Consider the following 19059-nt stretch of genomic DNA (forward strand, 5'->3'; position numbering starts at 1 on the left):
TATTTTGCAGTTTTCATCTTATTTAATTTAATCCAGAATTGTTGATAAGTGCTTGTGGAAATCAAGATCCTTGACAACAGTGACAGGGCAGGTCGCATGAGATATTACATAGTTGGTCACACTTCTCATCTTCGAATCTTCCGTCTACTAGGTAGAGTTACCACCATGATAACTTGTCTTAAGCCTTAAATCCATTTCCCTTGATGATATTTCAACTACCTCTCTAGTTAAGCATTTTATAAGTGGATCCAATACATTATTTTTTTATTTGTGTAGTTAATTATAATAATTATACTAGTGAATAGTTATTTAACAATATTATGTCTTCATCATATAAGACAAAATATATATATATATAATATTTATACAATATAAATACATTACAAAAAGATATTTGAGTCATTAGCTGAAAAAGAATGTGTTGGGTGACACATTTATGTAAGTATCCTGAGGATATTTGCATTTAATGATTTGACTGATCACTTATCGAATTTTAAATATACTAATTCGTTATCCAACTAATCAAATATCAGTAGATTGGTATAAGTTTAGTGGTTAGAGGTTGGTTTGTCGGGTTAACCAACAAAGTTGCATTTATGCACAATGATATATTTCTTCTTTGTGATTTGACCAAAGAAGAAATATATATATATGTGTATGTTGGGTTTTTTTTTTTTCCCCTTGTAATTGTTGATCTTGCAATGGTGAAATGAGAATAATCTAGATGGGCCTAAAGCCCATGGATTGAGAATACTTGCTACATTTTGCACCATTTGGTGTGATGCAGTATTTTATAAGATTGAGCTTCTTTTGTTCTTGATGATTTCATAGCTTTAAGGTGATTTATGTCCAGATAGATTTGATAAAATTATCTACCTGAGCATAAATGAGTGGACGCCTTTTATAAAATATTTGGATCATCGTTCTAAAACATTCATGAGATTTAAGGTGTGTATATGATTATTAAAGTACTTTGTTAATATATTGCGGAATTTGAATAATATTAAGGATATGATTTGTGTTGTGGTGATGTCAACGTGTATCCATATAGTTCAGTGTATTTCATTTTGTGAATATTTATTATTTTCTTATTTTACTAGGTGTCAATTCAAAATAGAAGATATTGATCATTAAGTACATATTTCATTCTTGTCTAGATATTATAACTATTCTTTTGTATTTGTATTTAAGGGGTTTGTTGGTATTTTTGTTAAGGGATGGTGATGCAAATTAAATATTCATTCTCCTGAATTAATTAGGTTCATTTTTTGAAAATTTAATTTGGAATTTAGTCAAGGTTCATGCCCATATTTAATTAGATTATTTTCTAAAATTAAGGTTTGTCAAGTTTTTTTTTTTCTGCTATCTAAGAATCTGCATCCTTGTCAGATCGAAATTGCTTACACAATATTTGTTACAATTTATGTAACTATTTTTACTTTTGATTCAATATTATTATTATACTCTCTCATTTGTTTTTATTTGTTATATTTAAACTTGACATATTCATTAAAAAAAAAAAAATTTGAGATGACTATTTCTCATACTGTTTTTATTATATGATATTTAATATTAAATCCTATAAATAGAAAAATAAATAATTAATGCTAAGAATAAAACATGAAAAATAATTATTATTTTTTCTTCATATATTAAAAATGACTATAGTTTTTATGCTGTGCTCCAATATAAAAAAAATGGAAACTCACCCTAAATCAGAAAGGTAATTCCTTCATCAATTATTTTTACCTACCATCATCATTTCCATTGTACATGAGACATACCATGTGATCATTCTAACAACTTTCCCAATTGTTGATATATTTATATCCAACCATTAACATAGAAAGAAATAAGTTATCATGTGTAATAATAAATACAGAAGACATGTTAATTAAGATCTGTGATTTTCATAATGTTAATTAAAAACTGATCATATGTAACAGCTAGCCATGTGGGGTAGCTATATCATCAACTTGGTACATTAATTCTAACAAGTTGGTGTAGATTGGATCTTGACTCATAAATATTCTTTTTCTAGTACTATATAATAAAAATTAAAGATTAAAAAATTGAATCGTCCACATGACATATTGAATCTTGATCTTACCTAGAATTTATCAAAGAGTTGAAAATTGGTTATGTGAACTTAGGAATTCTAACCAAGAAGTGTAAAATGACATTTTTTTTTCTAAAAATAAAAGGTCAAAAATGTCCATTGACAAAATAAAACCATCTTGTCCAAAAAGCATCTAGGGTCAAATTTGTTCAACTTTGTAAATGGTCTAATGGATGATAAAATTGTTTGATTTCTCATACAAAGGGCCATCTTTTGAGTTTTGACCCTTAAAACTTTTAAGATGGATAAATAATTATTTCTGATTTTAAAACATGTGTCATATATTACATAGTTTTATTACTAATCGATATAAATTAAATACGAAATGTGAGTTAGTTTTTATGTTCTAAATGTTCGTATACCTCAACTAATTCACGAGATATTTGTCACCTCTCAACAATATAAATATAAAAGATAATTCTATCCAAAAGGGATCCGTCTCATTTGGTATTTGAAAGTAAAGAAATTGTCATCATAGGAGAAATTACATGTAAAATCCTTAATCTTATTCGAAAATGGTATCATAATAAGTTCATATTTAACCAAACGAAACCTGATCACTTCTTGTGAAAATCTGGATCCTTAACAACAGTCACAGGGCAGGTCGCAACAGATAATACATAATTTGTCACACTTCCCAAGAATATCCTGTTTTATCAAGAGATAAATATCCAAATGTTAATGACAATACACATTAATATTTTGTAATGACCCAAACAAAATTGAACCTAGATTTGAAATCAGGAAAAGATATGACACGTAGAACAAAATTGTCCAGGTTTATATAAATAAATCGTCAGTATATCCCTAACCAATGCAAAATTCTAACTCGCTCCGATAATAGAAAGATGTCCATTGAATAGAATTACCTTTGGATGGTACTGAGTCCTCTGCTACCCATAACCAAAGAATTCAACTTCAGATCTTCAACAGCTTCACATAGTTTCTCCCTAGCATCTCCCCAATATAGTTTGATAACAATTTTTATCTATACAAAATTCAAACCAAAAGAATTCAGAAAATTAATAATTATCAACAAAAATAAATAAATAAATGAAAATGGTAGATAATTGATTGAAAATTAACCTCTTTCTGCCTAGAAGCAGTATCGAGCAAATCAAGAAGTTCAATATCAGTCTCCACATCATATTTATGCAACACCTCAGCCTCCCTAAACTCCACCAATGGAATTAAAGCTAATCCAAACAAAACAAAATCAAACCATTGACATCTCGATCCGATCTAGTGGTGAAGCCATGATTTTCATGAACGAATTAAAAAAAAAAAACATACAAAGAAATCGAAAAGGTTTAACGTGGAAGGTTAACGTGGTTTGAATCAGAATGATCATACGTACACCAGAGAGCAGTGTTCTGTTTATTAACAAAGAAAGGGAAGAGATCTCAAATACATCTAAGAGAATTGCTCTACTAATTCTCTGCTCTTCTAATATATTTTGCTATGAGTTTAGAATAATTTCAACTATGAAGAATGATTATCCTTTTAGGTGGTCTTCCACAAGTTTTAGCTTGATCTCCAAATTTAATTCCTAACCAAGAAAATTGACACATAAAATTTTCTTGGAATTTGATCCCACAGGGACCAAACCAACTCTTTCATATAATTTTCTATAGAAGAGATTCAAATAAAAAAGATTTATACTTACGTGAACCAGATTGAGCCCATAACTTATTACGTGACTCATCAGAAGAATGAGTCTTGATGTGAATGATATAAAAAGTATCATCTTTATCAGCCAAGTTATCAATTGCCCATTTCAAAGCTGTTTTGCTGCTCTTTGAAAAATCCATTGCAACACCAATTGTCCTGTCTTTCACCATTTTTGCTTCTTGATTTTTCTTCTTCTTCTTCTCTGTTTTTGTAGAAGGAGTAAAAAGAGATACAGAGCACCTTATTGTGTGAGACAACTAAAAGCAGACAAGTATAAGATACGCGTTAACGCAAAAAGGATAATCCCACTTCTTTAAATTTATGTAACACGGTTTGAATTTTTAGAGTCACACATATAGCATATTTTACTTTATCAATCAATAGATTCCGACATAAAATCTTTAATTATAACATTTGACTATATTTATTATAAAAATAGAAAAAATGGGAGTAGTTTTTATTTAATATATATATATATATATATATATATTCAATATTATATTTAATTTACGGTTCAAAATATTTTAGTGTCGCGTACCCAAAAGTTTATGGATGGACAAATTATTGTCCTTGTTGTTGAAAGATATTTATTCCTATAGCTGTTTGGACCTAAGTGGGGGGCAAGGTGGTAAAAAACAAAAAGTTTATGGATTTTTATAGTTATTTTAAATTAATAGATATGTATTATAATAACTATGTTTATTATTAAATATTTAGAATTAATTAGAAATTTTGTAACCGTATATGTATAGAATTTGAGCAATATTCCGTTAACTATTTAATTAACAATTTATATAGGTTTATTCAAATCGATGAATTTTTGACACAAAGCATGTGCTATAAAGCTTATTCTTCAAGTAAATATAATATATCTGGATTCCATTAAATTAAATAAGTTGTGATAAAATATTGGTTCGAACTTGTGAACTTCAAATTTTAAATCCGTCTCTAATATCAAATCACATTAGTTAAACATTGTTAAGTAATATATTGATGTTAAATATAAATTAATTTTGATTAAGTAATAAGAGTGTCGGTCTATTTATTTAAATTTTAAAAAAATTAGTGTAAACAAGTGTGTATAAGTTTTAATGTTCGAGTTATAAATGTTTCCTTAATGAATAATGTTTGTTATTTTGTTAATCCTGATAATATTTTTTTATAGCCAAGTAAAGAAGTTTTAAGCTATAGTGTATGAGTCACCTAACATGCATCTTGATCATTTTATTTAATATCACGTAAATCAATACTACGTTAGTATCGGAGAATTAGATTGAAAAAGAGCCTTTATAGTTTCTTCTTGTAGATTTTTCAACATCGTACTAAAAAGAGCAATAATAATTTTTTTTTAAAATGTCATCCGTTTGATGAGAATATCGAAAAAAATTGAATGGTTAAAGTTGAAGTTGCCACTTTTGAAGAGAATTCAAAACTCAATATGAGACTTTTATCTCACACGACTACAAACAAGATAGAACGAAAGATAAGATAGATCAAACAAATAAGAACAAATCATCAATTTTCCATTAGTTATTGAAATCAGAACATTAGATAAATAAAAACATATTACTGTTATCATCTTTATTTAATCCAGAACTCTTAATCAGTGCTTGTGGAAATCAGGATCCTTGACTACAGTGACAGGGCAGGTCGCATGAGACATTACATAGTTGGTCACACTTCCCATAAATATCCTGTTTTAACCAAGAAATTAAAATATTAATGGAAGTCATATTCAGTTGAATGAGGAAACATACAAAAGTCCAAATTTTACCAAGTAACCATACCAACAAACTCAGTGTAATCATATAAATAAATTTTACCTTATTAAAGATAAATTTACGCGGTTCACATGAATTCAAGATCTCTTCGATAAATTAAATATTTTATATACATATTTTCTAGATTAATCTAATATTATCTACCAACATCCATGCTACAAAAGTCCTGAATGGTGTGCTTGATTGAATTTCTACTTATTTATCTTAAGGAAATACATATTTTTCTTAATTGCTAAAGAAATATATATAAATTCTCACTTAATACATTTTTTTTCAACTTTTATTAGTAGTGCATCCACCTATATTTACCCCTTCATAGGGTTTGATGGATTGTTTCTGATTGATTTTCGATAATCCTCCTTTTTTTATTTAGATTTGAAACCAATAGTATGTTTTACCAAGTAAATTTTAATTTAAAAAAAGTGTAAATTATGAACAGAGTAATTAATTAAAGAAGGTACCTTTGGAGAGTAGTAAGGCCTCTACTACCCATAACCAAACAATTCAACTTCAGATCTTCAACAGCTTCACACAATTTCTCCCTTGCATCTCCCCAATATAGTTTGGTCACAACTTTTATCTATACAATAATCAATAAAAAATAATTAAACAAAACTAAAATTATTTAAAAAAAAAATTGAAAAAATATAAATAAATTGAAAAGGGGTGGATGATAAGATGTATAATAACCTCTTTCTGCCTAGAAGCAGTATCAAGCATATCAAGAAGTTCAATATCAATCTCCACACCATATTTCTCCAATACTTCTGGCTCCCTAAACTCCGCCAATGGAATCAAAGCTAATAGACAAAACCAATTAATTGTTACAGACTGACTCTCAGTGTATATAAGTTAAATTTGTTTTTTTAAAAAAAAAAGGTTGAATGTGCAACTTACGTGAACCAGATTGAGCCCATAACTTATTACGTGACTCATCAGAAGAATGAGTCTTGATGTGAATGATGTAAAAATTATCATCTTTATCAGCCAAGTTATCAATTGCCCATTTCAAAGCTGTTTTGCTACTCATTGAGAAATCCATTGCCACACCAATTGTCCTATCTTTCACCATTTTTTTGTTTTTTGTTTAGTGATGATTTTCTCTATATTGTTGTTATAAAAGAGATGCAAATTAAATACTTTGTTCTTGCGTGTGCAAAATGAAAGCAAAAAAGGCACAAAAAAAGGGGGAAAAGGTATAAAAAGATGGTTTGGTTTGGACAGCTATTTAAGGTTACCTAAGTCTTCTTTCGTTTTCAAAAAATGTGCTAACGATTTACATGTGGACAAATATTATTATACCCCACTTGTACATTATAGACTTACAATAATTGACTAATATATATATATATATGTATATGTATACACGAGATATTTGTAATCGGTATTCGATGACTCGATTAATTAAGCGTAGGTCATGTAGCTAGGAAGTAACTTCCGAATTAATTAAGCAATGAAAGTGAATTCTTCATTAAAGGTATTTATTTCTTTTGTTTTAGCTTGAAGGATTCATTAACTCAAAAAGAAAAACTAGAAATAAACACAAAATCATTCAATTCTTTTATATTTATTCAAATAAAATACTAAATCAATTTAATGTGTCTAATTATGCTTTCTTAAAAGGAACATCACAATTTTTGTGCCTTAACGAGCAATTATGTTGCGTTATTACTTATTAATGAGATTATTATTATTATAATCAATTTTGGTAATAAAGTAAAGGTAAAAGTTCACGTACCTTCCCTAAAATATGTGGTTCATGACTAAAAGTTCATTCTTCCATTACTTATTGAGACAAAAATTATTAGTCTAATCTTAAATGGATAAGTATGGCAACGAAATTCTTCTTTATTTTATGTGCCAATTGATCTTACTTTGATATATATTATTTTAGAGAAAATGGGAAAAAAAAACATTATACATTTAGAATAGGTTCAAAGTAGTCTCTTAAATAAATTTCTGAATAATTTTAGTTTTTTAAATTTATCAAAGTTACTATCATGTAACTAGTAGGTCACATATTCAAATCGAAAAATAAAATTACGTGACTTTTATAATACGATTCTTTGAATCTGAACATAGCGAAAGCTTGATACACTAAAACGACGAATACCCTTCAAAATTCTTCCAAGTGGACATAGTGTTTGGTAGGTAGGTAATGTCAACAAAGAATTGGATAGCAGACACCAAGTGGATTTATCCAATAATAAAAGTGAATAAAGAAATAGAAAGAACATGTTGTATGTACAGAGCATCAATTATAGTATACGTTGAATATCATGGAGGTATTAGGTTGTAATCCACTGGTTTTATCCATTAATACCGCCTCCACTTGTCCTTAAATATTTTTTTAGTTTAACGTAAAAGTTTAGTTTCATGAACTAATATTGTCAATTGGTGTGTAATTGTTGATCAAATCAACCTTTTAAAAGTTAATTACATATAAACTTAGGGTCCTTTACATCGTAAAACTTTAGTCCAAAACACAATACCCTTATTTTCAGTAATATTTAAAAATTTAATATACAATATTCTACATTTAATATATAAACATCATACAAAATTATAAAGATATTTACGCACTCATATACAATATTATACAAAAATCTATCATATTATATCACTATATTGTATGCCTTAATAAGTATACTTGCAACCCTACTTGTAGAGCTGTAAAAACGGGTCAGTCCAGTTCCATCCGGCCCAAACCTAGCGGGTCAAGGAAATTTGATGGGCTAGGTTCGGCCGGCCCTACATTTAGAAGGGCCTGAAAATGTTCAACCTAACCCAATCCTAGAAGGATTGTGGGTTAGGGTGGGCTAACCCGTCTTTTTTTTCTTTTTCAACTTAAATTTCTATGACACTAAGAAAATGAGAAAATGAGAAAATCAAATATGAAAAACAAGGGAAAATGCATAAGTACCCCCCTAGCCTATGCCCGAAATCCCTGAGACACACCTAACCTTTACTAAGGTCCTATTACCCCACCCCCCCACCCCGAACTTATTTTTTAATTAATTTTCTACCCCTTTTCGGCCTACGTGGCACTATCCTGGGCCCACAAGATAGTGTCACGAAGGCCGAAAAGGGGTAGAAAATTATATATAAAATAAGTTTTTTTTTTTGGGGGGGGGGGGGTAATAGGACCTTAGTAAAGGTTAGGTGTGTCTCAGGGATTTTGGGCATAGGCTGGGGGGTACTTATGCATTTTGCATTTTCCCGAAAAACAATGGTGTTGTTTCAATAACACTAGCAAAAAAATTAGTGTGATTAACATGTATCTAGGATACTAGATATACGACATACATGTATCTAGTGTGATGCATCTCAGATATGCGAGTGAAATAAGAGAGTAGCGAGGGAGATGGGAGGGAGACGAGGATGCGAAATTTGTCCATGTATCCTAGATACATGCAAATCCACTTGCATAGAGTGTATCAAGAATAAATTACACCTAATTTTGAGTCTATGTATCCTGAGATACATGTATCTTGACATACCAAAATCTGGTAAGATTCGTAATATTACAACATAGAATGAATCTAAGTAATTAGCTCATACACTAGTGAGATTTCTGTAAGTTACCCATAAATATATAGTTTTGGTCCTTGAGCCGACCCCGGCCTGGCCCCTGATCAAGCCTTAAGGGACAAGGGCTTATATGAGTCGGACTTATAAGACCTAGTTTTAAATGGATTTGAAAAAATATATCTCAACCCTACAGCAATAACAGGTTGGCTTGGACCGGTCCCATGGGCTAAGCCCATTTTGACGGCTCTACCTGCTTGTAGGGGTGTGTGCTATTTGAATTAAACTGAAAAACCAAATCAAATCGAACCGAATTTTAATTTGGATTGACTTTTTGGTTTGATTTTAAATTAATAATTTACTTTGTTTGGTTTTTTGGTTTGGTTTCGGACTTAGAAAAATAAAACTGAAGAATCGAAAAAAAATCGAATAATATATATATATATATATATTCAAATTGCAAATATAACTGTGATTATGTTTCTAATTATTGTATAACCGAATAATCAAATCGAAAAAAACAAACCAAAAAGAGAAAAATCAAATCGAACCAAATTTATTTTTGTTCGGATTTAGGTTACACTTCTTCAAAATCAAAAATAAAAAAGCTAAACCGAATCGTACAAAATCAAACCGAAAAACTGAATGCACACACCTACTTGCTTGTATTAATTAGTCAATGAGGACTGTCATTTTTATAAAAAAAAAAAAAAAAAGTTGAACACCAAAATATCTAAATTATCTAAACGATGGAACAAATATATTAATTGTAACCTATAATGTTTTTTCGTCTTTCTGGGGAGGATGGGTTTCTCCGGCGGCAAAAAGCTTTGTTTTGATTAAAAGGATTTGTATTATTCTCAGGTCAAATTCATTATCGTGGGGAGGTATATAAAGTTGACATCATCTTTTACTTATTTTAACTAAGATTTATATCATTTAAACACTTAGAATTGAGCGAGGTTGTACCATTTTGACATTTTTTCCCTATCTGGGTTAAATATATAAAGAGTATACAACACACTTGTTGATGACATGTCAGAATGATCGAATAAAAATGATAATACATGGTATTTGCGTTCATACAATAGTTAAATGAATTATGAAAAAAAAAGGACAAAAATATACGATTAAATTATCTACTTTAAGTAATCAAAATTTTGGATCCATACGATATATAACTTAAACTCGTTATTAAATCCCTCTATGTCAACTCTGCTATCATTTTTTAAAGAAATATATTAATATATATAACTTAAACTCGTTATTAAATCCCTTTGATGGCAACTTTGCTATCATTTTTTTTAAGGAAATATATCTTATGGAGTATTGGCTTAGAGATGAGGATCTAAAAGTATGAGAAATATGTGTAGGACAAGAAATGAAGCTTCTTATATATTTCTCTGGACTTACTATTTTGATTAGCAATAAAACACATTAGACAGTCAAATTAGTTGTTAATCTCAAATTTTACTAAGTAGTGTTGCATGTGATTAGCAATAAACCACACCATAAACATTGGATCCGTAGGCCCAATTAACCATAGTTGGGCTTTCGTTCTGTCCAATTTGAATAATGGGCTGAATAATTGGCATAATGAACCAACTAAGACACTAAGGGCTCGTTTGGTGTGAGGGATTAGAAATAATAGTGATGGGATAAGGAAATAGTGATGGGATAAAAAAAAAATTATGTTGTTTGGTTGGCAAGTCCGGGATAACTTATCCCGGGATTAATAATTAGTACCGGGATAAGTTATCCCTCCCCATGGGTGGTATAGTAATCCCGGGATAACTTATCCCGAGATAGAATAGGTAAATGACAAATATGTCCCTTTAAATCCTTTTTATATATCATTTTTTACATTTATGTATATTTACATTTTTTTTAATACCATGTATAATAATATTTACTACTCCTTATTTTTATGATAATTATACATATTTTTCTATTAAAAAATTATACTATATAAATATAATTTTTATTTATGAATTTATTTGACTAATTCTTATGTTTATTTTATTTTGATTTCTCATAAATTTTCTTCTCTTTAATAAACTTAAGAGGAAAGTTCTATTTTTAAGCTAAATAAGAAAAAAGTTATATTTTTAAATACACATGGTACTTATCATGGGAATACATAAACAAAAATATTTAAGTTAAAAAAAATAAAAGTTTTATTTTAAAAAATGAATAACTAAAGCTCACAAAGAAAAATTTAAAAAGTTTAAATAAAGTGAAGGGTAATTTTGTAAACAAACAACTTGTTCTTAAAATTTATCAATATATATTATTTTGAATATAACAAACCAAACACTCAATAAGAAATAATCCCAGGACAACTTATCCCATCATAACTAATCCCAACATAACTTATCCCAACATAACTTATCCCATCATAACTCATATTCAAACCAAACGACCCCTAAGGGGTCGTTTGGTGTGAGGGATAATACCAAATAGTTCCGGGATTAAATTATAGTACCGCTTATTTTGTTGTTTGGTTGGCAAGTTCGGGATAACTTATCCCGGGATTAATAATTAGTACCGAGATAAGTTATCCCTCTCTTTGGGTGGTATAGTAATCCCGGGATAAAATAGGTAAATGACAAAAATGTCTCTTTCAACCCTTTTGTTAAATTACTTTTTACATTAATGAAGGGCATTTTTGTAAACAAATAAATTATTCTTAAAATTTATTATTTTGAATACAACAAACCAAACACTCAATAAAAAATAATCCCAACACAACTTATCCCATCATAACTAATCCCAACATAACTTATCCCAACATAACTTATCCCATCATAACTCATTTTCAAACCAAACGACCCCTAAATTATTATAGAGCAACTTTCACATATAGCAAACACAAAATTCATATTTGTATGCTATAGCAAACTTTGCATAATTGCGCTCCATAGTAAACATAAATATGTATATTTCGCTATACATATACAAAAGAAAGCAGTTGTATAATTTGCTTTGGTATACATATACAAAAAGATAAATTGTATAAAGTGAGAGAGACGAGTGAGCGAGCGAGATCTGGGAGAGTGGCGAGTGAGATCTGGGAGAGTGGTGAGTGAGATCTGGGAGAGGGGAGAGAGGAGAACGAAAATATGTGTATATATACAATTTTCATGCATTTTATACATTTGCGTTTTTGTATAAAGTGAGAGAGGGAAGTGAGAGAGCGAGATCTGGGAGAGTGGCGAGCGAGATATAGGAGAGGGGAGAGAGAGGAACGAAAATATATGTATATATACAATTTTCTCTCGCTTTATACAAACACAAACGCATTTTATACAATTTGCGGTTTTTGTATAAAGTGAGAGAGGCGAGTGAGAGAGCGAGATCTGGGAGAGTGGCAAGCGAGATCTGGAGAGGGGAAAGAGGGGAACGAAAATATATGTATATATACAATTTTCTCTCGCTTTATACAAACACAAACACACTTTATACACTTGCGTTTGTATAAAAAACGAGAGAGGGGAGGAAGAGAACGAGAGTGGCGAGCGAGATTCACCAGGAGAGAGGTTAAATAGCAATAGTTTGCTATGGGGTACAATTAAATCAAACTATATTTATAGCATTTAATTTGAATTAATATTTTGCTATTATATACAATTTTCCCATTATTATATATTAGCCACATTTTAATAAGTTGACATAAAATGATTATTTATCACCTTTTCGACTAACTGATTTTTTTCAATTTTTTCTCTATTTTATTTCTTTCCTAAAGTTTCTCCATTAGGACCATGAGTCTCTCGAAAAATAGATGCATTCAAATCACTAACAATATCTTTTGTATATCAAGTTTCAATATATGTGTATATACATAAAAATATTATTTTGTTGATTTTGTTTTACAACAATTGGAATTTGTATACATATAATGTATACACTTGTATGTATGTTGTTATTAAATTCTGCATACACGTCTTGTATACATCTATTGATTGATTTTTTTTACTGTAGTTAAAATCTGTATACATATATTATATTACCCTTTGACGTTTTGTTGTTGGATTTTGCACATACATCTTGTATACAAGACATATGCTAATGCACTTTTTTGAGAAAATTATACTCATTCATAATTTGCATATACACCGTTTATACCAACAAATAAAGAGAGGGGGATTTTAACTCCACAATTCAGTCATATATTTAGCCATAAACATAAATAGAATTTTTTCATTATCACTTCAGATAACCTCGTATTAAATTGTATATTTTACACAAATGTCAGTGTTAAGAACTAATTACATCTTATGCCTACTTTATTCCAAATTTAAAAAATCTCTAAAATTTAAGAATTTTGAATACATCACTCAACATCCCGATACATCGCGTTTCGATTTCAAATACATCACTCAACGTCCTGATACATCGCATCCCGATGCATTATCTTTGTTGATACATGACACACCTATCCCAATACATCGCGCTCCGATACATTACTTTTGTTGATACAAGACACACATGTCCCGAGATGTAAGTGAGAATAGGAGAGAGTAGAAATTTTTGAATTTTTTCAAATGATAATTTTTTTTAGAAAATATGATAAAATAAGTTGTGTATTGAGATAATTTTTCATATTATACTAAATATTGCAAAACTATATATATGCCCAACATATTTTGAATTGACATGATTTAAGAAAAAATATATTTTTCCCCACATGATACAGGATAAGCTATACAATGTCAATATTTTTAAATTTGTTTTTGCTAAATATATTTTGGACAAAAAAGAAACATCAACTTTATATAGGACTTGTACTTGCATACCAATTTTTCGTCGAATTTTCCCAAAAGAAATTGGATGACAGCTTTTGATGCGAAGACATTTGACAATCGTATCAAACATTGAGGCCCGCAACAAATGGGCCCTCTTGACATCCACTAGAGTGGATTAGGCCCATCAAATGCGTGCCTGTCATGGACTACATCCTCTATGATAAAAGATTTTTTTCTATTTTTCTTCGAATATATTTGCTCATTAATATAATGTTATGTCACTACACAAATATTTCTATCATATTTATTGATTCTCCATATAGTTTGAAATAATTATATTTTATCTCACTAATTAATAATCTCATTTCAGATTTCAAGCAAGATATAGCTAGATACATGTTTTTGCTACTTGATACACTGAAATTGGGAGAGAGACAAGTGAGAATAGGAGGGAGGCAAGCGGGATTTTCCAAATATATGTGAATTACACTAGATACATGTATCTGGGATACCAGGTACGCAAGCAAGATAGAAGAGTGGCGAGCCAGATGAGAGGGAGGCGGGCGAGATTTGTCTATGTCTTCCAGATACATAGACTAATGAGTTTTTATAAGTTATCGGGTAGCTATTAAAATCAATTACGCTTTGTTATTTGACTTTTTCAGGCATAAACTTTATCTATTAATCGCAATTAGGGGTGAAAAAATCAAACCCAACCCCCTCAATTCGTCCAACCCGTTTAAGTTTGGGCGTGTTGTTTGACCCTCTCATTCATTACTTCAACCCATTTCAATTCAACTCACTAAAAATTAAGTTGATATGTAACCCGAATTGGCTCATGAGAAATCTTGTTAAATCTTTTTTTTTCATTTGATATGTTATATATAGTCATAATAAAGAAGAAAAAAAAGTTATTAGGTACTGAAATAGTTTAAAAGAACAAATTAAACAATTAAGCTTTAGTAAAAATTGGGTTGAATTGGGTTTTGACTCGTTATATAACCTATTACCTAACCTGTTTTGTCCCAATTCGTTTTAACTCAAGAAAAATTGGGTTGGTTGAATTGGATTTTGACCCGATTATTATCTTAACTCATTATGACCCAACCAACTCAATTATCACCCCTGATCACAATAAATATTCCAATTACTTTTTAAAGAAAAACTTTGGGGAAGATCAAGTAGACTGAAAATTATGTATCGAACACAAGTTGAAGTCGAGTTTTGTTAAGTAAATTAAGGAACTTCACGCTATTGATGAAAATATTGAGGGCGTAACTCAATTAATAAAGATAGGTCACAAATAATGATTACTCAAGAGTAGCGATTGCGGTTTTCTTGTCATCAAAAAAAATAATGATTACTCAAGATTATATAATATTAAATATTAATATCTCTCCTGATGTGAAACAATTTACAAATATATAAATATTTAATGTTGATAATGTATAGAATATGTATAGTATACAAAAATGAAAAATATACACAGAAAGACTACTAGTATTATTTTAGAAGGTGACTAAAATTTATAAAATAAATTGAAACGACCACAATAATTTACATGAACAAGAGCAACATTTTCTTATTCACAAAGACTATGGTGAAGTGGTAAGTATTCCTTCATCCATAATCACATGTTTCGAGTTTGAGTCCAATGGGGTACGAAGTCGTCAGAGCGTTTTAACTTCCGAAACTTCTTAAAGTCAATCTAAATTTAGTCAGACTCTAATATTGATATTGAACACAAAATGAAAAATCAAAAAATAAGTAATGAGCTTTTCCTAGTTACGACTTACGAGGCCTGATCTACATTTACTCACTGTACATGAAAATTACCTCGTACTGTAACATTTTTTTTAATACAAAGTCAATATAGTAGATGAATAAATAAGGTGCTAGCTTTACTGTCTACAAACATTTAATTAAATTTAATAGAAGCATAATGTCTACTGAGTACTTTTGGAACATTTATTGGTGTGATATGTGTCTGTGTGACTATTATTGATGGTTCATATAAATAGGGTACCTGTTTATCAAAATAATAATGACTGTAATAATTGACCTTACATAGGTTGTTTTGAATCATTATTTTCAACCTACCCCATAATTATTATGCCTATATCATACACTTTAAGGCAATTAATAAAGTTTTTAATTTTCTTTGACGAAAAAAAAATAGTTTGAGTAACTTTTTTAAAATTTATTACTTCCTCCGTTTGTTTTAGTTGTCATGTATATTAAAAAATTTTGTTTCAAAACTGTTAATTTAAACAATCAAGAAAGAATTAATTATTATTTTTCAATATTGCACCTTAACATTAAGCATTTATACAAATAAAGATTAAAAAATTAATAAGGGAAATATTGATTAAACAACACTCTTTATAACATTATCATGACAAGTTGACGACTAAAAAAATGGAGAAGGTAACAAAAACAATTAATTGATTTTTTAAAAGCAAAAGGATAAGATATAAGAACCCTTTGAATTACGTTAAAATTGTCAGTTTATATGAGGTTCTATTATCCTTCTGAATTTAATTTTTTCATATTAATTATAATCCACTAAACTATGTGAGAGTTCTATTTTTAAAAACATAATAAAACCCTCGCATAACTTAAGTGTATAACTGATAAATTCATCATAATTCAAAACATTCTTATACCTTTAACCCTAAAAAAAAAAGAAGAGAATGCCATCTACTAAACTCTTTTTTATGTCTTCAATTTTGTGGACAACTTTTCATTTTTATTTTAATATGTCTAGAAAAAATATATTGTTCGATATCTGAAAATTCTTTAGCTTTAGTTTTTTTATTTATCTGTTTAATGACTTGCTTGTGTACCACCAAATATCATTCTTCGTCTCAAAATAGTTATCATGTTTATCTTTGAAATTGAAATATTGAATTGAATAAGATTAACTTAATATTTTAAAATTAAAATTTAATTATTTAAAAACTAATATTATAATGTTATAAGTTTCTCATATTAATATAGTTTTAAAAATTGTGAAATAAAGTTACAATTTTTTTCATTTTTTTGTTAAAAATATAGATGGAATTTTTAACATCCCCCAAATTATGCAAACTTTAAGAAAATGGGAGACGGATGGTCAAAATATAAAATTGTTTTGTATATACAGCTAAAAACCCATTTAGGGAACTCGCCGTCGCTAAAACGACAACGTTTGGGCAACCTCTTGCGTTAATCAAGGCGACATGTCTCCTCGTAGTGCACACTTCTAATTAAAATTCTTAATTACGTTTCATTTTAATTGATCTCTACAATTGAAAAAAATTGATTTTTTTATTTTATTAGTTCAGGAGAATTTTTTTATTCTTTTTTTATACTTATCTTTGGTAAAAAACTCCCTTCGTTCACTTTTCATTATTCGTTTTAGATTTGACACATTTTTTTATATAAAAAAAATACTGTAATTAATATTAAGTATTTTATCACATTATCTATATTAAATAATATATAGTTATTTATTTATTTATATATTTAAAATGACAAATAAAAATAAAAAATTATTTCTAAAATACTGAATGGACAAGTAAAAGTAAACAATGTAATTAGCACGTTGACATAATAACTAGTGTAATTATAGTGAGGAGAAGGCATTAATTATGCAGACAACTCAATGATTAAAAGAGCACTATAATAATTTTGTCTTGGTTGAAATTTGCAGATAATCAAGAATTTAATTAGGGGTAGTTAATTATAGATTGGTTGGTCAACTTTTAAAGTGTCTTCTTTTTCTTCCCTAAGAAAATAAGGTCACCAGCTATTCAACAACTAATCCTTTTGAAGGACTATCCTAATTTCATCTTCTAATTACTAGTAATATTTTTTGTTTACATATCCCTTAAAGAAATTATGCAGACAACTCAATGATTAAAAGAGCACTATAATAATTTTTTACCCTTTTAACTTTAATATAATTTAACTAAAAAATAGAAAAAACATCAGTTTATTTTAAAATAAAAAAATATTATAGTATTTTTAATTTTCTAGCCATTTAGCACTTCTCTTTGACCATGGAAAAATCATTTTGGCCAGAAAATTTGGCCAGAATGATATTTTATCTATGTTATTTTACCTTTTTAAACATTTTTACTCTTTTAACTTTAATACATTTTAACTAAAAAATGGAAAAAAACCATCAGTTTATTTTAAAATAAAAAAATATATTATAATATTTTTAATTTTCTGGTCAAATTTTCTGGCCATTTAGCACTTCCCTTTGACCATTATATTCTTATTTATGAATATCTTTGATTATTTGAAATATTAATTCCTCTTTAATATATATCTTTTTAATAAATAAAAATAGAATTAATCTAAGAAACTATAATATTGGAGTTTATGTATTTGCTATTCACTTAGGGGTCGTTTGGTAGGATGTATTAGGAGAAATAATCCATGTATTATGTATGGAGTATTATTTAGTACTATGTTTGGTAGAATTTTTGGGCCTAAGTTTAGTTATACACCCTACATGGTATTATAGGAGGTATTACTAATACCTTCTATGTAATGGTATTAGTAATACATTGGATTTAATACCATGGGATTATCTATGTAAAGACAAAAATATCCCTCAAATTATTTTATTTATTTTCTTTATTTTATGTTTTATATTTGTACTAGTAAATTTATTTAAATAAATTAGCTTACAAATTTTATTCTTTAGAGAGAGTTGTTTGTTAATAAATAAATACAATACAATACATATAATACAATATTTAAAATGTGAGTTGTTTAACATTTACTAATTGGAAAGGCAAATATATCACCACATGACGTTTGTGATCTTAATTGAATATTTTATTTGCTGGTTTATATGTGGTTTCTAATTGTTTGTATTTTGAACAATTTATAAATTGCATACATATTAAAACTACACCTTGCAATTTTTATATGTAAATATAGATGATTTATTTGATTTTACTATTTTTATCGTCTTTTCGATTTTAAAGTAGATGGCCTATTTATTTTAAATTGAAAATTAACGTTTTAAGTGATTAATTTATTAAGATAACAATTGTTTACCCTCAAATAATGACAACAAAATTGTTCTTCTCCTAGCTAGTTAGAAGGCCAAAAAAATATAATATTGTCCGGCAATTATCTACCTTGACCGATTACATAAAATAAAAAATCTCATAATAATGCAAGGGTATAATTGGAAAGAAGTTTTTTGTAG

General features: G+C 28.6%; 2 protein-coding genes across 2 annotated transcripts; both read right to left on the reverse strand.

Annotated features, from left to right (window-relative positions):
* Window positions 1–2521: 2521 nt before the first annotated feature.
* LOC125840460 (universal stress protein PHOS32-like) lies at window positions 2522–4080 on the reverse strand. Its single transcript, XM_049519455.1, has 4 exons — window positions 3786–4080; window positions 3206–3315; window positions 2989–3107; window positions 2522–2767 (listed from the first exon to the last, which is right to left on the reverse strand). The coding sequence occupies exons 1-4, from the start codon at window positions 3958–3960 to the stop codon at window positions 2677–2679; spliced, it is 495 nt and encodes a 164-aa protein (XP_049375412.1). The 5' UTR covers window positions 3961–4080; the 3' UTR covers window positions 2522–2676.
* Window positions 4081–5166: 1086 nt separating this feature from the next.
* Window positions 5167–6767, reverse strand: LOC125840459 (universal stress protein PHOS32-like). Its single transcript, XM_049519454.1, has 4 exons — window positions 6469–6767; window positions 6262–6371; window positions 6033–6151; window positions 5167–5484 (listed from the first exon to the last, which is right to left on the reverse strand). Exons 1-4 carry the CDS (start codon window positions 6641–6643, stop codon window positions 5394–5396), a joined length of 495 nt encoding a protein of 164 aa, XP_049375411.1. The 5' UTR covers window positions 6644–6767; the 3' UTR covers window positions 5167–5393.
* Window positions 6768–19059: the final 12292 nt, after the last annotated feature.

The sequence above is a fragment of the Solanum verrucosum genome, unplaced genomic scaffold (assembly GCF_900185275.1).
Source record: "Solanum verrucosum unplaced genomic scaffold, falcon-dt-bn FXZP01000137.1, whole genome shotgun sequence".
Classification (NCBI taxonomy): domain Eukaryota; kingdom Viridiplantae; phylum Streptophyta; class Magnoliopsida; order Solanales; family Solanaceae; genus Solanum; species Solanum verrucosum.